The sequence below is a fragment of the Ascaphus truei genome, chromosome 4 (assembly GCF_040206685.1).
Source record: "Ascaphus truei isolate aAscTru1 chromosome 4, aAscTru1.hap1, whole genome shotgun sequence".
Classification (NCBI taxonomy): domain Eukaryota; kingdom Metazoa; phylum Chordata; class Amphibia; order Anura; family Ascaphidae; genus Ascaphus; species Ascaphus truei.
The window spans coordinates 111,345,706-111,367,687 of NC_134486.1; the positions used below are offsets into that span (position 1 = coordinate 111,345,706).

Genomic DNA, 21,982 nt, shown 5'->3' on the forward strand with positions numbered 1-21,982 from the left:
TAAAACCTTTTTCCTCTGCAATATAACATAGATACTCCCTTTCCTCTGTTGCTCGACTGCTAAAACTCTGACTCAGGCCCTCATTCTCTCTTGTCTCGATTACTGTAACCTCGTGCTGTCCGGCCTTCCTGCCTCTCACCTGTCTCCTCTACAATCTATCCTAAACGCTGCTGCCAGAATCACACTACTCTTTCCTAAATCCGTCTCAGCGTCTCCCCTGCTGAAATCCCTCTCCTGGCTTCCTATCAAATCCCGCATCTCGCACTCAGATCTCCTCACTTTTAAAGCTTTACACTCCCTCCTTACATATCCTGCCCCTCCTTATATATCAACCCTAATTTCTCGCTATGCACTATCCCTACTCTTCTGTTCGGCTCAAGGATGTCTTCTCTCTACCCCCTTTGTATTTAAAGCCGTCTCCCACCTTTCTAACCGACTGCCCCACACCTCTGGAATGCCCTTCCCTCAATACCAGACAAGCACCCTCTCTATCCACCTTTAAGACCCACCTTATGACACTTGCTTAAAGAACATATGAGTAGCACCGTGGCTAATACCATACATATGATATGAAAAGCTTGGCCCCCTGCAGACGCACTTACCAGAAAGCCGTCCTACTGTCTCTGTACGTTCTTCCCACCAATTAGATTGTAAGCTCTTCGGAGCAGGGACTCCTCTTCCTAAATGTTACTTTATGTCTGAAGCACTTATTCCCATGATCTGTTATTTATATTATTTGTTATTTATATGATTGTCACGTGTATTACTACTGTGTAGCGCTATGTACATTAATAGCGCTATATAAATACATACATAAAGAATGAAATCCAAATCCTATCACGGCTCCTGTCTGAACTGAAATGTTGATTTCTAAATAAACCCTTTAAAACCTGCGAGTGTCTGGCTTTTTGTACATGTATATATACAGATCGCGTTCGGGAACGCAAACAATGTTCTACTCATACAGAGCTGTGAATAAAGGAAAATCAATGAGAAACAATTGTTTGACAGTTTCCCACTCATCTATTAGCGTCCTTTAATCCGTAAACGTTGCTGGTAACTGCATACATGGTTACCGTATTTACGCACATATAATTTGTTATTCAAAAAACAGCAAATCACAACTACTTACAAATCTGGGCAGAGACTTTGCATTCCGTGGTTCAATGTCCAACGACTTTTTAAACAAATAATCTTCAAATTCTTTTTCCAAGGTGCTCCCCATCGGATTCAGATTTTCAAAGAATCTCTGCAATTCATAAAGAAATCTTGTGCTCGTGTCCTGCAAGTTGCCACTAGCTGGACACGTGCATTTAAACACTAGCTGAAGTGACAAGTCATTCTGTCGAAATGAGCACCACCGCATTCTGCAGATGCAAACCTCTACAACTGTACTTATTAAGCCACAAAGAAATAGAGTTGACAGATTTACTTTTTAAATTCCCTTTTTGTAAAATTGGGTGGTGCAGGAAAACTACGGTTCTACAATGGAAGACCCTTCAGGTTTCAGGGGGACGGGAAATAAAGGGCTGCGGTCAACAAGGCTTAAAAAAAGAAAAGGTTTTTTACAATGCCGGATTGAGAAGGAAAAAAAAAAAAAGGCTATATTTATTCAAAGTTGTGGGCAAAGCGATTTAAAAATTAGTATTTTTACAAAGATCTAGTTCTTAAGAAAGTGGTATCACTAAATCTACTACAGGGGTATTAAAAAAACAGCCAAATCACAGGAAAATAGGAAGGAACGACATTGGTAACAGGGGTGTGTATGTGTGTTCTACTTTGCGATTCACTGCTCTAGGATGCCATAATATCTTCTAACATTGCTATTAAATGCAATTACACTATTTCATTAAATGTATACTTTATCACTTCAACTTACTCTGATATCCGCTTCAACTCGTAAACAATACGGCTGATTCTGGTATTGCTGGATCTCCCCTGTGATTTCAGCCACTTTCCTCCTCTTGCTGAAGTTCACCAGTTCTTTCCCATGTCTCTTCAGAAAATCTGGGTTGCCTTCTTCCGTCTTTAAAATATTTGTCAAATAAATTCCTACGATAAAACAAAATCGTACCAATAAAGATCTGTTTATAGCAGCATTGCCAATAAGTTAAAGGAGCAGTTACACACACACAATTTTTTTTAACAGGGTTGGAACTGGAGGTCGCCATGAGCCAAACGTCACTTTTTTCAGCTCCGATGACCCCCCCTTGTTCGAGATACTTACCAGTGAAGTTACCGGGTTTAAATCTCCACTAGGGGAAACAAAATGGCTGCCCAATTTCAGGCCAATAGGAAGCTGCAACATCATCGGTTGTGGCTTCCTACTGGATAGTCATTTAAATCCCCATTAAAAAAACAGGACGTTGTACCGGCAAATTCACCAGTGAGTACGTCAGCAACCAAGGCGTCCACAAAGCTGAAAAACAGGGTGGTCCAGATCTGAAGTTCCAATCCTGTAAAAAACAAAAACACAAAAAAACAAAAACAAATGGGAGGTTAGTTAGGGTGGATTGCTTCTTTAATAATTAATTATCAGTTAGGTCTGTCACTCTGTCAATGTGTCTGAACCCCATCCTCCGGAAACCCCCGCCAGGTCATGTTTGAGGGATAACCAGCTAATCCCACACCACAAATAGTGCAAATGTATACTTTGTAAATCATTGGTTACTTCTACAATCTGGTCTGGCTGAGGAGTACAGAGAAGAGGGTTGGAAAACACAGCTCTTTGTACAGTATACACCTCCTCTCTGGGAAAGTTGTAGCCACTCAAGACTCATGTTTGTTGGGACAAATAGAGGAAGAACACGGCGAAGGTTTATGTCAGAACTGAAACCTTTCCATCCCAAATTTTCAATGCTACATTGTTTGGCTTACCAAGTACAACAGTACATATGTGTATTTTGTGATTCAAACACAATTAGAACATATTAGGTTTTAGAAATGAGTCTACACAATGCCATTTCCATTACCAGGCGGGGTTATGCTGTATTAAACGGCAATATTTCACACAGCGAGTATGCAGGAAAGCTGCTGGTGGATATTACACTTCTCTAAACTGGGATCGCGGCACATTTGAAAATGTAGCTGATCAGGCAAGCTTCTAGGAAGCATAATATATACGCAAGATCCCTATTGATGCACTCTGAAGAGCCTCTAAATACAACTACACATTCACTGAATATACATCTAAAACAGTGCAGGAAGTAAACTGCAGTGTAAGAAAAGGAGAAATATATAGATTTCTCAGCTAGAAGCGACCTCTATTCTAATAATATTGTGGGGCCTCCTCGGTCCACTGGATGCCTTTGTCCACTCTTTAACAAAGCGCTGCCCAGCGCAAAACGCCTTAGAGGTCCTCCGTTTTTCTCACGTGCAAATAAAGATTTTTAGCATTATTTTGCTCTCCAGCCCATCCTCTTCTTTAAGCAGTGCACCGCCATTCCTGTTTCTCACTGTTTGAGGCTGCTCTTATAGTGACGGCGACGCGACAAAACAAATGCATTGCCGCCGTCATGTGCGCTTATAGTAGAAGCGAGGCGACGGCTTGATTCGCGATCGGTGGAAGTCAAATCAATTAGATTTTTCCAGCGACCGCAGCGTGACGTCACCGGCGACGGCACTATAAGCGCAGCCTAACGTGCTTATAAAAAGGTGTGCTAAACTATACAAAGAAACAAGGTCCCTCTAGATGCGAGCTATGAACTCCCAAGATGAACAACACGAGTGAGTAGTGAACCGTAAGTTAGAAAGGTATGTAAGCGTTGGAGAGTGTAAAAGAAATAGGTGAGAATATAATATCTACAAGAGGGGTACTTTTGTTTGCACTACGCAAATATCTACAAACAGCGCTGGCATCACTCAGACCTACCTACGGTGGTTAATACCCTCCATATTGAGCTATATACTGCTACTAGTTCAGAACACTATCCCTATAGAGATTCCTAGTTAAGAGGCCTAAAGTGTCCGTCGGGGCACTTTTAGCCTGTGTAATGTAGCACGAGCAGACTGCCGCATAAACTCGCCGTCTGAAACATGAATGCGGGGGTAGTCCCTAATCTGCGCGTGCACGTAGGAGAAGGAGCCGACGCGCGCGTTTCGCGAGAGGCTTTCTCAAGGCGAAATCGTAAGTGTAACTGTACACTTACGATTTCGCCTTGAGAAAGCCTCTCGCGAAACGCGCGCGTCGGCTCCTTCTCCTATGTGCACACGCAGATTAGAGACTACCCCCGCATTCATGTTCTGAACTAGTAGCAGTATATAGCTCAGTTTCCTGGAGGCTGCGCCAGTGAATATGGATGTATTGAACAGCAGCCCCATGGTTACATATTCTCTGTGCAATACGCAGCTATCTCCTCTGAAGCACATCATGATCACTGTTTGTTCTTAGGTGCCAGCGTCCCCCTGATCAGGTTTTACTTACCATCTCTGCAACCTAGTGTCAGACTTACCACCTCTGACTAGTGTTATATAGGTTACTATAGGACATCCCACTCCTGCAGAACAGGTTACCTTAGGTCATTCTGACACCGTGCAAGGCACACCATTATTTACTAGAGGAGTAACAAGCTGATTATATACTTCACTGGTATATATAGTATATTTGTTGTTTATGTATATCAGTCACTACTAGTCACATCACCTATCTCAACCTTGGTTTATGCAGACACTGCCATTATGTGACCAGCAGTTTTAGTATCTACCTGAGCACACCCTATAGTATTCATTTTAATACACAGGTCTACACTAGGATTTCTGTGTTGTTTCGTCATTTGTGTGTCATCTGGATATACCAAGCACACACAATTACGTTTGATCCTGAGCCTATACGGCTATCAGTACTATTGATCTACTTACCTTCAGTACGTCGTGTTAACACCCAATATTTTATATGTTATTAATAAAGTTTATGTTTTAATTCATTCACTAATCACCAGAGGGTGAACCTGAGTGCTATATTGGGTTCTCTCTCTATCTTCTATTATAGAAAAGGTATGGCAAGTAGGACAAGACATTTAAAAAAAAAGAAGTTTGTGCGCCGAGCACGAGCATTTTAAGTGAAACTTTTGTCTTTTGTAACTATTTTGTCACAGAAATTGTATTTGTGATAGTGTTTTGATTTTTAATTAAAAACATCACCATCAGTGCCAAAACGCAAAGAAGTTTGACTTAGAACGCGTGTTTTAGCTATTTGCACTTCTATATTTATAGTAACTATGAATTCCTTCTGTGTCAGTGTGTGTGTGAGTCTGTGTGCCTTTATGTGTGTGTGTGTGTCAGTGAGTCAGTGTGTGTGTCTCAGTGTATGAGTCAGTGTGTGTGTGTGTGTGTGTGTGTGTCTGTCAGTCAGTGTGTTTGACTGTCAGTAAGGTTCTCCTCTCCCTCCCCTCATGTCACTGACGGCCTCTTCTGCCAGCAGTGACGTCACTTCCGTCATGGAATTTTGTTACAACACAAGGGATTTTTCCTATCAAAACTCTGTAGGGGCCAGCAAAGAAGTTTCACTTCAAAAATAGAAAGCAATGGAATGACGTTCTTTATCTTGCAAGATTACGCACTCACTAATTCATAGGACAAGTTCATCTTTGTAAGTGCACCTCAGAATAATGTACACGCTTTCGAAAAACAGATTACGGTATATTTTCATTTCTCTCACTGAAGTAGGTCTCCCGAAAATAAGAAATATCAAACATACCACAGAAAGGCACACACGGTGGATTAATTGACCTGAGTTTAGCCAAATATTTCTTTTGGTGATCTTCGCTCAGTTCGTGAGCTTCTTCTAAAATCCTTCTCTGACGGCTAGGTACTTGCTGGAGAATAAGAATTAAATTTTTTTTTCAAGTTAACGGAAATTAAAAAAACAAAAAAAAAACAGAATAATTACGCTTGAACTGTATTTTAACTTGATTATCGAGAGTCTAATTGCACTGCTTTGAGAGTGAAGTTGTAATTTGGAAGGTCCTCTACCAGGGCAAGCCAATAAAATAATGTTGCAGTCATTAAAGTATTCTTACAATATTAATGCATATCTAATAAAATATTTGAAACTACAAAAATCCTTCATCTTTAAAAAAAATAATTTAAATTCTCTAGCACTCGATTGGTAAATTGACATTGAAATTGTCACAAGTCTTGCATGATCATTCTAATGTGTGTTTCTGTAGATTGCTTTCTTAATGGAAAACAAAAAAACGAATCCCTCAATATTTCACACTGCTTTACCTTTACCCATCTTCTGCTCTCAAAACGACAACAAAAATTGCCTAAGCAAACAGAACAAATGTTGAGACTAAGTCTGCAGTACAGCAAGGCCCCGCTTCTCGGCGCCCTGCTTTTCGGCGATCTGCTGATACGGCGGCAACGAGTAGGGGGCCACCATGTCTGCGCATGCGCAGAACGGGGAAATCCGAGGTCGCCCATACGCAGAACGGGCGGTTGCCGAGGGTGCGCATGCGCAGAACGAAGGTTGCGCGCCGATCGGAGGTTGCGCATGCGCAGAAGGGGGGAGTTGCCGGTTTGCGCACTTGCAGAAAATCACCGGTTCCGCGTTCCGCCGATTTTTGCTTTGCGGCGGGTGCTTAGAACGGAACCCCCCACATGCCTGGGGCCGTCCTGTAATAACTTGTCACATGGCAAACACAGGACTGCATTACAGAAAAAGCATTAGATAAGACGCACAATGGCAGACATGAAGTATGGAAATGGGAATTGAACAAAAGCCGCATGGCAGCCAGAGTAAAATGTCATTCTACAATAGAATATGGCAACATTAGGGACAATTTCTGTTTGTGATTGTCCGTAGCCATGAAATTAAGGACTTCTTATTGTTGATTTCTAATCTGTTACTCACCTCAAATGTGTTATCCAGTCTGTAAATGGGTGAGGAGTTCATGGCACTTACAACTTCAAGTACGCCATTAAAGTTGTTTAGCTCTTGAAAGACCTGAAGGATTTCAATGATACGACTCACCACGACCACTCGTTCTTCTAGGTTTTCCGTTTCTACTATGCACCTATAGCACAAACAAACAAAGATGGAACTATGTGTCTTTGTTGAGAAAGGTGAAGAACACCATTTTAAATTCACAACACGTACAATTTAGACTAAGAGAATAAAATGACCGATCAAAGATCATGGATTTTTGCCTGCATTCTGTAGAACAATCCAGAACAGTTTCAAAATAACAATAAATAACTTGGAAAAAAATAACTTAGTACCAAACACATGAAAAAGAATCAAAAAAATAAAAAAAAATAAGAGGCGGTTGCACATGAAGGGTCTTGGGCCTACCCAGAATCCTCTTTGCCAACATTTCACTCCCTTAGAATGCAGATCTTTCTGGATTGTACTACATGCTTTAAATACACTTTATAAGTGATGTAAAAGTAAACACTGGGAATTGTATAACACAATATTAGACTGGCGTTCATTGTTAGTTTGCAGTCTTAATTTTGTACACTTTATTTCCATTCCTTGAATATCACAAACAGTTGGAAGTTCAATGCCTCAGGAGGCACAGCATAAAACAGTATCAGGCAAGTGAACACAATATTAAAACAACATCCCTCGGTTCATTTAATGTCCCTGCAACAATAGCAGGGGGATGTGGAAAACATGGGAAACGCAATCAATGAAACAGAAGTGGCACGATTTACCAGGCTTCCAGGTATTAACATCTTGTAAACAATTTCCAAAATGGGACCATTTAAAAGTTCCTTACGGCTTTCGAAAGCAATGGTTGAAAACAGAAGCATTATACTGGCAGAATGCTGGCAAAGGGCCATCAAGGTACATTATGCTACAATGGGGACACACAGACTTTAAGGAAGCACACAGCTTGATACACAATGGAAAGCAAAATTATTGTTGAGTTTGTCTAGGACCAATTCCGTATAAACACTTGGCCACTACTCCAAACTGTAAAACAATATTTACCGATAGGTCACCTATAATCATTTCCATTGTTCTCCAAGAGGTATGGGGGAGACATTTGTTCCTTAAAAAGTATAAGTGCTTGTTCATAGATAAATAGTTTATTGTAAAGTCAATATAATATGCATGATATATAATAGACATACACTAACATGTAGACACCCAATGCGGGTCTATATCTAAACATCAAAAATAATTGCCCTTAACATGGATAAGAAAGTGAACACAATTCCTAATGAACAATTATAGGTCGTTGTTTTGCTTGGATTAAAACATGTGAATAGCATGTAAAATACACATAGAATAGAATTAATGTCTTCATAGGTTTTATTGGCTCTGGAATAACCTGGTCATTGCTCAAATGGCTTATGCTGCATAGCACATGGGTTACAGTTAGAAAATATGAGAATATGATCATGGTCAAAAGTACAAAGAGGAAAGGAATTTGGAACTTAAAAAACGATTGGTAACTTATCAGTGAGAACATCATTAAATGATGTAACTGCAGGAGCTAAACTACTATTTGTCTAGCTCTAGCCTTACTGTACTTAACAACAGAGGTGAAATATTTCCCAGAAAACTTACTTTTCAAACCACAAGGTTAGATTAGTGGTGTGCCGTATCATTTTTAAGAGGTTGGGAGAGTTGATTTCTTTGTCTTCTTTTGTCCACACACTTCCGACAAGCTCTGACGACTGTACAGCCCTAAATAGAGTTGAAATACGACACATGGTAAATGTAAGTGGAAAAGTCCTTTCCGTGAGCATGGAGAGGCATTTATGGCCATATTTACAAAGCAAAGCTGGAAGACCTCTTAATCTGTGCACTTGGCTGCAGGATTGGGGAGGCCAACGGAGGCGTGGCGGGGGCATGGCGAACGCATCACGAAGCTGGTTCGCTCTCATTGGCTGGGTAAGACAAATTGACTTGTCACTCCAAACTGCAGCAGCGACGATGCGCTACATTGCCGCCAGTACTATGCTACCTTCAATAAAGTAGCATAGAAATGTGGCGAACGTGCGCACACGTAGCGACACCCCCATTATGAGCACGGCCTTAGAGCCGATTTATCGCTGTAAGGTATTTTGTGTCAGAAGACTGGTTTGAGACGTGTGAATGTGCTCACAAGCGATATTGTCATTTGCTGTATGCTATGCGGTGGAGGGTTTTATCACTTTTCTACTCTACGTGGAAATTGCTTAGTGTGAGAAAATCAATTAACGAGTTTGGAGGTCCACTTTGAAAACATCAAGCCTTTTTTTTTTAGGCTAGAAATAGAAAAAAATCCCTATTTTTGGGAAAACGTTCTGCACTGCAGAATGTGTTCGCGCCTTTACAAATAAAATTAGAAGAATAATAATAGTAGTCTTATTGGACTTGGAGATGTGTAGATCTCTTGTAGTTTGTGGCAGATTTTAATGGACCAACGAGAGAACACTTCATAGATGTGACAATGTCTTTATGGAGCAGACTTCACAGTGCACACAAAGATGAGATCCATAAAGGTTTCAAAAACATATTCACATCAAATCGATGACGTATTCATGTTATCAAGGCCTACGGCAAATCTACAATCCCTAGTTTACTTATAACTAGAGATGAAGTGGCCTCGTGAACAGAATACATTTTACAGGCTGAGATACCTATTATTATACCAGCATCCACATTGTGTAGGTATATGATTTCTTCCAGAGTATCTTTTTACTAAAAAACAACTTTTAATGTTGGCCCAAAACCAATATGTAAGAAATGGCAAATGTTCTGGGCAAAAAGGCTATTATTAGAACACTGATCCATACCTGTATAGCTCGGACTCAAGCAAAGTCAGCTGCCGTGCAATCTCTATTGGATGCAATGTAAGCAAGTCGAATGAGTCAATTTGGCCAGGCCTGCTGATGTGCCATTCTATAGAAGGTGGCGAACTTTCAAACGTTATATTGTGACTCGTCCCATTGGCTTGTGCCTGCTTTTTGCGTTGAATGATTTTTGTGATTGATTCCACCCACTTTTTCATGGCTTTACCTGGAGCAAAAAATAAAAAGGGGGGGGGAGGTCAGTGTTCTGGGTGCTACAGGGAGCTGGGTTAGTATTGAAGAGATTTAATATTCAATGTTTTTTTCTATTCCAGTACACATACATATTTTAGCTTGCATAAACTGAATTATGAGTTTTAGCTAAACCCATTAAACATTGAAGGTTAATGTTTAAAAGGAGGTTAATACATGTTGGACTTGCAAAATACTATAGTGGTTTTGATTTTCATTGGACCAATAAAACATTGCTTATAGATTTTACATTGCTGTTAAGTTGGGGGGATATGGAAAATCATATCTACACTTAACTGGAATAATATTTCATTAGTAATAATTACATCTTTACTCACACAATTACTGATGCTTATTTTACATTATTTTAACATCTGAGCCACAACATACCTCTGACTGTCCCAATAAACTCTTCTAGTCGCAGTAACAGATCTGCATCTCTTTCAAAGTCATAGAAATGATGTTCTACCCAATGTCGACAAACATTTAAAACTCTAAAAGGAAAAAAAAAATGGTTTAAAACAATAATGTATGTAACATTTCTAAAATAAAAATGTGTTTTTCAAGTGCCATCATGGGAATTTACACAACAAAACTCACTATCTTAATCACCTAATAAGGCATGTTATACAAGTGTATATGGCCATATTTACCAGGTGGTACTAAGCCATAAGGCACCTTTATAGCCTAATCACATGTTCGGTTCCTTACAGCAAGGGAGCGCAAACTTTTTGAGCTGCGCCCCCCTGCCAGTTCACCCTCGCTCTCGCGCCCCCTCATCGCTTGTGTGCGGAGGAAAATGATGCCGAGCGGTCACTTGACGCCAACCAGTTTCCATGGAGACGACTGTGTGACGTCACGTCAGTTGCGTCTGAATCAAGGTAAGTTTTATTATTGCATAGGCCTCACGCGATCCCCCGGCATTTAATTTAAATGCCTCGGGGAAGAGCACGGGACCTCTGCAAGCGCCCGCCCAAATAAATCCAGCGCCCCACCTAGGACGCGCTCCCCACTTTGCGCACCGCTGCCTTAAAGCATAACACCAAATGCAAGGGCATGTATGTACACGTTATTTATTAGCCTTCTTCAATAAATGATTACAGTTGTATGAAAGATCATTTTTATATTGCTACAAATAAAATTCATCAAACCATTGGCTAGTTTGAATAATATATTAATAATATGTTTCATAAAACTATAAATACATTTATTGTGTTTACATACAATCAAAAAACCTGCAAAGTGTTCTTGGTAATTACTTTAATACCATACCTGTTGGATAACAATAGTTGGACAATAGGGGACAATAGAATATGGCTCATGTATATCCTCCAGTACCTATTTTAGCTGACAGAGGTCCACTGGAAGATCACCAACATCACCCATCAGACCTTGCTATGGGCTCCCAAACCGTAGCCCTATAAGGCAAATCCCTGTACACTAGGCTGGCTGCCCACCCCCCCAAATCAAACCAACATCACTGCTCTGGGAAGGTAGGCAGAATAAAATTAGAAATGAGGAAACACTTCCTTATACCGGACTTGTGCAAGAAATGTTTCTCATTTTCTGACACTTACCGCAACTGGACAGGCTGCACGTATTCTTTTCTAAATCTTTTCAACTCGGCACTGAGTGGTTGGTCTCCGTTCTCCACAGCTATTCGGTCGGCTTCACTAGGTTCGGGCTCAGGTATCTCAAATCTGGATGTAAAGAAATATTTAATGGTGGGGGAAAGAGGATCGGATGTTGAGGCCAAGAGATGGAAGCTGTGGAAATGGAGGAGTCACTGAAAAGCAACTTTCCCACTAAGGAACAAAGATCTGCACAGCATAGAAAGCGCAATAGTAACCACGATGCAAAACAAAATGTTTTCTTGTGGCCAAACTATTTGGCCAATTTAATGCAGCATGTCCCTGCGGCTGTCAAAATAAAGCTACCTACACAAATATCTACTGACTGGATACACATACATTTATGTCTTCTGTCAATCCATTCTGGGCATGCATCAAATTCAGAGATAAAAGTCTTCTATTCGCACACCAAGGGTAATTCTTTACATATTACTAACGCTACATATTTTGAATACACAAATCTGGCAGGAACATGGTTTTCGCTCAAAATAAGAATGGACTTTATATTGAATGAATGAATAAACTGCATGAAACAGTGTATCAAGCCAAGTCATTACAATTAACCAACAGTGTTTCCCTGTGTCAATGCTGCATGTTACATACCTTTCTATCAGAAGGCTCAACAGTTCCTGGGGTTTGCAGAAGGATCTATAAGTTGTAAGAAATGTTCGAACAAAGTTGGGGTCTGGAACGGAAAAAGGTTTACTTTAATTGCAGACTATACCTGGTCTTTTCATCCTGGAAAAAATGAATACGACTAGCACACTCAGAAGGGCCTGCTTTACCTGTTGGCATTTTGTTTCTTGTTATTTTAATAAATGCAATAGTGCAACCAAATAACTTGTACCGACGCTAATAGACACCTTATTGTAATTAAGTGCAATAACAGAATGCAATACTTAAGAGTAGTGTGTATCCTAGAAGAACACACTTCTCCACCTTCCAAGGAATATGTACAGATTCCTTACATAAGTAGTCTTGATCCACGGGGGGGGGGGGGGGGGGGGGGAAGGGAGCGGTATTCTCAGGAACACACCCAAAAAATAAAAATATACACAATAATGGTGCAGTATATTAAGGCAAAAGGGAATGGGTGAATCTTGGCTCTAATGCAATTCCTACTTACAGCAGGTAAGATTTAAGCAGGCAGTGGTCTGACTGTCAGGATGATGTAGGTGTAGGTTTAACACAGAGAGGGGAACTTGATAGTAGATAACTTCATGCGGGATACTCTCAAGGTATAACAGCTCAGATTCACGCAGAATAACATAGGAAAGAGAGACGGACCATAGTATAGATCACAAAGTACAGATTTTATCCCATCAAGCAAGGTGCACAAACGTACTTACAATAAGTACTTGAAAGATATTCACGTAGCAGTTTCGTGAGACAGTAGAGGGCTTTTTTGGCGATGGTGAGCTGGCTGGCTGGATGTCTTCCCTTAGCTTCTACCTCCCCGTCGCGGTATGGCGTCTGACGTCACTTCCGGCAGCACGGGTGATGACATCCGGTGGAGAGCAGGGGAGATGAGTCTCAGCCGATCGCTGGTGTAAACAGCAGGCACCTCACACGTCTTCACGTACAGCAGGACTGTGGTGGACTAAAGGCTTGGCTCAACGCGTTTCGCTGTTCTCAAACAGCTTCCTCAGGAGCAGACTCCATAACATTACCGGAAAGGAACAGTCTGCTCCTGAGGAAGCTGTTTGAGAACAGCGAAACGCGTTGAGCCAAGCCTTTAGTCCACCACAGTCTTGCTGTACGTGAAGACGTGTGAGGTGCCTGCTGTTTACACCAGCGATCGGCTGAGACTCATCTCCCCTGCTCTCCACCGGATGTCATCACCCGTGCTGCCGGAAGTGACGTCAGACGCCATACCGCGACGGGGAGGTAGAAGCTAAGGGAAGACATCCAGCCAGCCAGCTCACCATCGCCAAAAAAGCCCTCTACTGTCTCACGAAACTGCTACGTGAATATCTTTCAAGTACTTATTGTAAGTACGTTTGTGCACCTTGCTTGATGGGATAAAATCTGTACTTTGTGATCTATACTATGGTCCGTCTCTCTTTCCTATGTTATTCTGCGTGAATCTGAGTTGTTATACCGAGAGTATCCCGCATGAAGTTATCTACTATCAAGTTCCCCTCTCTGTGTTAACCCTACACCTACATCATCCTGACAGTCAGACCACTGCCTGCTTAAATCTTACCTGCTGTAAGTAGGAATTGCATTAGAGCCAAGATTCACCCATTCCCTTTTGCCTTAATATACTGCACCATTATTGTGTATATTTTTATTTTTTGGGTGTGTTCCTGAGAATACCGCTCCCTTCCCCCCCCCCCCCCGTGGATCAAGACTATTTTAATAAATGCAGCCATTCTATACCGTTAAGGAAATTTAATTATCTAAGCTGCCAAACGATCTTTTCTCACGTGATCGATCAGCAAAGATCCTGCTTCCCGGGAACCAAAATGTCCTCCTTTTCAAAAGAAGAAGGGCTGTGCTTTTGTAAATGGTTGCTATAGCAACCCAAGGAAGCGTAATACACTAAAATTCATTACAAAGAGCATAAAGTGTTTTTTTTTAAATGCAGTAAGCTTTATCTAAAACGGATTTATTTTAAAAACAAAAACACAGGATGTTGAAAGTACTGTCCCTATAACTCAGATTTGTACAAATAAAAGATGAATATGGGGTCGGTCATAACAGCTTTAAATGCATTTCTTATACGCGATATATTCTTTCCTTAAATAGCGCTGTACAAAGAGTTGTGCAGCCAGAATGAGCCCCTACACTGAATCTCTTACCATTTATTAGGGTGCTTGATGCACAAGGAGATAAACGGATATGCCAACTAGAACAGCAAACACTGGGATTCAAACTGGATTCTCCCAGTTCAGCGTTCTTACTACAAAGTTACTCTTCAGAATATTACAGATTTGATTTGATTCACTGCGTCAAGGGGAAGCTGTCGAAAAGCATACTTTTTTCAATTTACGAATGCAACAGATCTCTGTGAAAAAGCCGAATCATCCTTAAAACAAAAGCTTTCACTTTGTTTTGGCCACTTGAAAAACAGATATTTTCCTCTTCTCAGTTCTGCTTTCAACAATCTGTTGTTCCACCGGAGGACCATGTAGGAGTATGCCAAGGTGGCGGCTTGGTGTACTGAGCAGGACGTGCTGTTCCTTTCCGGTAATGTTATGGCGTCTGCAGTGTAAGTGAATAGTCTCCCAAGGTAAAGTCTAATCTCTTCACCATCTCATATGATTACAACATGTATTACTACTGTGAAGCGCTATGTACATTGATGGCACTATATAAATAAAGACATACAATACAATACAATCTTAGCACTGGGGTACTGCCGATGGAAGGCTAGAATTGCAATAAATAAAAAGCGAATTCTATCGAAACAAAACGGACAATTACAATTCTATGTTTCCAATTTGGAATGTGCACATTGAGGTGCTCCGTAGGGGAGATAGATAAATAGTTGTTATTTAGAAACAACAAATAAAAAAATAAATAAAGTTGCTTTCACTCGCTGGAGGTCAACCAAAAATGGAATCGGGATCTTATTTCTTCTCAGAAACCTACTCCCTACTCTCAAATTCCATTATCTACTTATAACAAAGAAGAAAATACAATCATACACAAATTGTCTTAAGTCCAAAGCCGTGGTGATAGGCAAGGACAGTCCTGTACTGCTTTCTTAGTTCATATGTAAAGATCTGAAATATTTACGGGGGAATAGGCAGGTTATACATTCTTTATTTTTTAAAGATTTCACTGAAACAAAGACTACACATTAGACCCAAGATATCTGCTAATTTGTTTCACCTTTAAATGAGGCCATTTATAGATAACAACAAACAATACAGTGACCTACAATTAGCTCTAAACAATATCCCTTGAATTCCTTAAGAAAGGAAACAGACATCACGCTGACGCACAAATGCTATTTTTGCATGCGAAAAAGAGCCAAAATTAGAATGGCTCAGACGTCTAGAACAATAGCTGCAAGGAGAGAGTCAGGGGCCAGACCGCAGCTCTTGGGAGCACGATTAATTAACAAGGACAAGATAGCAGACAGGTCATTTCCTTTCACTATAGCTGCCGACACTTCTCATTAAAAAGACGTGACTTTAGGTTTTTGAGTTCTGAGGAATAAAATAAACCCCAGTGTATCCTTGTTTGCTAGTCAGAAGGGACTTGCCCCTGCTTCTGTTATTGTCAATTTCATGCACAGTGCACAGAAGTCAACAAAAGTTTGGGAATCAGAAGTTTGTTTGTGTTGGGTCCCAGCCACAAAACTGTTTCTCAAAAATGTGTGCGCTTTCCCATTTGTTTATGGAGTATCAAATACTGTACAGTACATTTAATGAACAGTGGCATGGTTCATTATGATGAGGTGTCTAATAGCCATTTTAGATAATGGTGCATTTTCAATAATAACTGATAAAAATCAAAGCGCTAACGCTTGGTAATCAACTACAGGCTCTACCACAGATCAGAGCAACAATGACTTGCTATCATGACCAAATATACAACAATGCTAATAAAATCAGTTAATTATACTTTTTTTTAAAAAAACTTTTGGAATAAAGCTTACTAATAATACAATTCCTCTTACTCGATTAAACCCATACTGATTCTCTAACACACACACACACACACACACACACACACACACACACACACACACACACACACACACACACACACACACACACACACACACACACACACACACACACACACACACACACACACACACACGTACGTTCAGGGCACTCTAATTGGGCAAAAGTAGGACAAATAACTTATCTTTTAGGAGTGTGTGTGTGTGTGTGTGTGTGTGTGTATGGCAGAGAAAAAGAGGGGAGAAAAACAAGGAGCATTGCAACTGAAGAACTGGAGGCCTCCAGCCTCCACCTTGGACTCTATTGACGGGATGCACGCCCTGATGAAAATATGAAAGCTGTCCGTGAGTAAAAGTGAATGTTTTTTTCCTGTGGTTGGCTCACTGCCTATGGAAGCTATACAGACTTGACCTAGAGCAGCTGGTTGTTATTTGACTCCACAGGTTACCTCACATTTGTGAGAGATCTATTGGTTTTTATTCCAGTACTCATTATTTGGTCTGATATATACAGCTTATGATTGGATTTCATCCTATTCGTTTATAAAAGGGATTCAGATGATGTTTTTTGCAATTTGACTTTAAAGTTTTCTTGTTGCACCACACGGAGATTCAACACACACACACACACACACTCCACACGGAGATTCAACACACACACACACACACACACACACACACACACACACACACACACACACACACACACACACACACACACACACACACACACACACACTAGAAAAGAAGTGAGGAAATACTTTCGAATGATCCCTCAGCCCCCCAATTTAAAATCATAAAGCATCACACAGAGTCCATCGGCAGGTAGGCGTCGCTCCTCCAGAGTATGTGCTCTTGCTCTATCATTCCTCTTTCCGTGATCATTGTTTTTACGCCAATCAGTTTAAAGTAGAAAACATTGGAGTATTTACAAATAACAAATGAAGTGCAAGAATGGGACACAAATGGGGAAGCTAAAAAAAAAAATGATGTTTTTGGGTCTTCTATATACTGTACAACGAAGGGGCCAATTCAACCGTTTTGCATCTTTAATCCCAGCATCAGTTTAGACATGCTGGGGACCCAGTGAAGATAATGCAAATATTATTGAAATAAACAAAAGGAAAATAAGGAAATGAGGATTGCAATAATCCCGCTGAAAAAAGATTTCATTCAAAATAGTTACAGCCCCAGCTCAGTCAATCGTTGATTAGTACAACATAGAAACATTAACATTACATATTTAACTTAATGAAAAGCTGTGCAATACGGCAGGCATAAGCTTATAGGGGTCCTTGTTAAAATGGACATGAAGCAAAAGGTGACATTGTGTGGTCATTTGCATGTCATTACCCAGAATCCGTGGCTGCAGTGGAAGCATTGTATGCCAAGAGATAATGGGGAAAGTGAGGGAGGGTTGCAGGGCTGCGAATGTGTACAATAGTAGTAGTATTTTTATTTGCTACTATAGACATACTTCTTTTCATCTTTTGTATAAGTGCCAAGAGAGTAAAAGCAGCTGTTGGAAGTTCATGTAAATTAGTGTGAGTCCCTTAGCACAATACATAAATGTATATTTTTAGGGTAGCGGGGAGGACCTGCTAAAACAGTTTCACGTTAATGGCCATGACCAAAACAAAGAGACTTTCTAGTCTTTATTGTTTCCCCCCTTTAGCTGGTTCATTTTGAGAGAGGAAACTGAATTACCGTACCTGCATACATGTGATAAGTAAGTCGCTCGATGAGCTTCACTACAGTTCCAGCTTTGACAATAGGGATCCCAGATTTGGGTTGCACATTTTCCTCAAATACGATATTCTCTTCGGAGTCGGGCTCTGTAAACCTGTACAGCTTGGGACTTGGGAGCCTCATCTGCTCCTCCTTCTCTTCCTGTAACATCGTCACATCCAACATTCTTTCTAAAGTACTTCGGTATTGCAGGGATATTAAGGCGGCCATCCAGTTGTTTTTTTCCTCTGCCGATTTAGCAGCAAAAATAACACTGTTCTCGTCTTTTAAGATGATCTCAAAAGCGTGCTTGTACTCGTTAGTGTCATCCTTATCGTTGATTTGTACCTTTCGCATAAAGAACTTCTCCTTCAGGCGATACTCTGCGTTGCTGGCTCCTGGAAGCCTTGGCTGTCCGTGATTTGACTTGCAACAGATCATCAAGCCATCGAAAAGGAATATGTGTCTCTCGTGTTTGGCCCCAACGCGGGTCAGGGCACCTTCCATGATGAACTCATTGCAGCACTGTCCAATGTCCTTACCCTCCCATCCATCAATGTTTTTCTGGATCTCATTCATTTTCTTAATGGCCAACTGCTTTCCCTTCATTTGCTGACTATAAAACCGACATGCAGATTCACTGTAGAATAAAAGCAGAGACTCATCAGTTGACGGAAGAAGCCCCTTATACTCCCCATTATTAATAGGACACAAAAGAATATTCATTACCTCATTGATTTATGTTACTTTCCTATCACACATTAAAATAAAAAAATGGAAAGAAAGCCAAATTCAATCAAGACTGGGATAAAGTGTGAATCATTATTATTAATAATAATTTCCTTTATTAATATGCAATAAACATCATCCTACAGATTAGTTACTCAAATGTCATTATTAATTTTCTGAAAAAACAAAATGAATGACAAATAGGTTTCAATAATGGTTGAGTAACCAAAATGGTGAAGTTCTTTAAATTCAAAGAGAAAGGTTAGAAATGTACAATTAACGAATACAGTGATGGAGTTATGAAGAAGAATCTTTTAATGAATCCTTAAATCGTAACATGCTTATTTGTTTAGTTTGAAACCCTTGACTGCATATCATCACGCAACTCCTACAGTGCACGCACCAACTGAAAAGATGTGAATGTACAATGGGAGACGACATGGAGGGACTTAACTCTTGGATTGATGCATGGGATTTTGTGACTGACACAATGAAAAAAGCGCAGATATTTCATAATGAACTTAGAGACACCCAGTTGTAAGTGATATGCAAATTATTTAGCATTGATACTTAAACTCCGTAATATTTTCTGAGTTTCCTTAAGGGCCCTGATGTAAGCTTTAAATATCCTTAGAAATATCAAATACAAACAGCTAAAATGTACTTCTGTTGTAAGTGCATATTTATGTATTATGTGCAGAATGTCTTTAAGTTATTACTGCCAAAAACGAATTAACAAAACATCAAAGCAGACACCGTGAATCTGGTTGATGAGAAACAGAAAATGTTCATAAAATATCCCTAACATCACAAGAAAAAACAAAAACAAATGGGATGATAAAATGTACTGTAGGACCTTGCAGTACTTGATGTATTAAAGCAGAATGTACAGAATTTTGCAAGCATAAACCAGCTCTACTACAATCAAATTAGATAAATGAGGCACTTTAGACTAGAGTTGTGTGTGGCTCAGTTGTAGAGACTGTTATCCTCTTATCAGAATTGCATTAAATCAGCATTTCATGTTAAAAATTTATATTCCGCAAGGTGGAAAGCAGGGGGTCTCCAGATCCGAGCTGCGTTCATTTCAGTTCTGGGGACCCCCTGCTCCCCAAGATACCAACAGGGATAGGTGCAGCCAGCTCTCAAAGGAGATTTAAATCCTGTGTCACACGGGCCAATAGCACGCCATGACGGATGACGTCGCAGCTCCCTATTGGCTCCTTTGCTGCGGGAAATTTAAGCCTCCATATTGTTCACCCAGCTTGGGATGCTACCGCAGCACCGATGGAGGCAAATATCTCGGGAAGCAGGGTGTTCCCGGACCTGAAACTCCGCTCCGGAGACCCCTTATTATATGAAGTATGTATTTGTCAATTGTCCACTTCGGCAGATATGTTAAAAGCGGCTTAGTATTATGGTGTAAGGAAAGGGAAAGTTGTAAAAAATATCTAGCATAAAGCATATGTTTGTACAAAGACATCTAGGAAGCAAAAAGTACAAAAGCATGCATGAAAATCTTACACTATGGAATGGTATTATAAATGTTGCAGTAACACGAGACTAAGGATCAAAGACCTTTCCCAAACATTTAATTTCCAATATACTTTCACATAGAATCTAGTTAATAATAATCTTTAGGTTTAGAGGTATAACAGGATGCGTTCTGAAAATTACTACAGTAGTCTCTACCTCTTCTGTAAACAATATTTTATATCTAATCAAACCTATATTGCAGTTAACAAAATAAACATAGCCGTTAAAGAAAAAATGACATTGAAATAGTACTGGCATAAGAACAGTGTATTATAAAATCAAGAAACGTGGAAAAGAGTTGCGGTCCAAACTACCCTATAAATAGCTGTAAAAGATGCAAAGAAACGCAACAAAAGTCTATTTGTACTAGTCTGAGAATGAATGTGCAGAATGAACCGAACCTGCAAACTCTGTCCACTTGCGAGGCTTCAAAGGGCGGGAGTCTAGCAATGCCCTGAGCTGCAGCTTGTAAGGACAGCTACATCTACAAATGAAATGCTTTCAAACAATAACAATTTCTTGGCTTTAATGTCACTTCCTTTAAAAACAAGACAGGACTTTGCTACTCCCACTTTGTCTTGTTCACACTAAGCAGATGAACAAAAAGTAAAGCGAAAAATAAATAAGTCGCTTGTGTTGCTGTCAAACGTCAATTTACGGAGGTTGGTTTCCATTTCAATTTGGTCACGGTTTGCCGTTTCCCAGTAAGAGGCTGCACACCTCGATGGCGACGACCATTAAACTAAAAACTTGGGAATATTTGTTTTATGTTCTGTTGAGGTGGCCGGAGAATGTGGAAATAGTAAGAATATGGGAGAAACGATGCATTGAAAAACAAAGCTTACCGGCATCTTAATTATTCACAATGAAAAAAGACCCATGCATTATTTATAACTTGTATTCTTCAATGTTAGCCCTTAGACATTTGGAAATAGCCATTTAATTAGGAGACAACAAAACCATAATATAGCAAAAATCATAACTTTTTTTTTTAAAGTCTCTTACTGCAACATAAAAGGAAAGGAAGGAACAACAGTGAAAACTGATTAAAACTAAAGCAAAGTGTTTTCTTTAAATAAAGCACCACTAGATTTTCAGAAATGTTCTAATGCAGCAAGTCACTGTCTTAGTGACACCGCTTCTAAAAAGTTCAAACCTTGGTGAGCTCAGCTGTTACTGGGGCAATCGTAGCAAGAGACATCTCAGTTCCAAAAGCATATACTGTATGCATATACATACATACAGTACACACATATTCTGAGAATACTGCAGATCCTGAATACCTTACTTCTGGAACAATTTACTGGAGTCACAAACCCCCACCTGTTTAAAGACCTATCCAGATTACTGCTGTTTTATGCTTTAAGCATGTTTGTAACCAACATTTAATGTGGTCAGCACAATACTTGGAACTCAGGACATACTTACATTTTGAGAGTTGCCTCATTTTTATTTTCGCCTAGTACAATATGTTATAACTAAACAGCACGTGGCTCACCTGAGGCGCCTCTTTGCGAGGCTTTTAGAGCATATCCGTTCCATGCTGCTCTGGAGGTTTAGCAAGGCGGTTATCGATTGCTTCAAACATTCTTTGTCCTCCTCGTCTTCACTCTTTTCTTCTAATTGCTGTGCAGATTTGAGAGCAAAAAAATTGAAATACATCATTATTAAGCACAAAACACACTAAAAGCAGAAGACAAGCCAGATCTTTCACGTTAGGAGGTTTTTTATCAGC

The 21,982-nt window shown here is 40.1% G+C and overlaps 1 protein-coding gene across 3 annotated transcripts in view; it reads right to left on the reverse strand.

Moving 5' to 3' along the window:
• Positions 1-21,982, reverse strand: part of SOS1 (SOS Ras/Rac guanine nucleotide exchange factor 1) — a 114,607-nt gene that overhangs the window by 7,931 nt on the left and 84,694 nt on the right. For all 3 annotated transcript variants that reach the window (XM_075596428.1, XM_075596429.1, XM_075596430.1), the window contains 11 exons: positions 21,746-21,873; positions 17,967-18,622; positions 12,216-12,297; positions 11,559-11,681; positions 10,372-10,475; positions 9,736-9,958; positions 8,522-8,641; positions 6,854-7,016; positions 5,696-5,813; positions 1,880-2,052; positions 1,133-1,249 (listed from right to left, as the gene is read on the reverse strand). In XM_075596428.1, the coding sequence (XP_075452543.1) occupies positions 1,133-1,249; positions 1,880-2,052; positions 5,696-5,813; positions 6,854-7,016; positions 8,522-8,641; positions 9,736-9,958; positions 10,372-10,475; positions 11,559-11,681; positions 12,216-12,297; positions 17,967-18,622; positions 21,746-21,873 (2,007 nt within the window). The remainder of the gene's footprint in view (positions 1-1,132; positions 1,250-1,879; positions 2,053-5,695; positions 5,814-6,853; positions 7,017-8,521; positions 8,642-9,735; positions 9,959-10,371; positions 10,476-11,558; positions 11,682-12,215; positions 12,298-17,966; positions 18,623-21,745; positions 21,874-21,982) is intronic.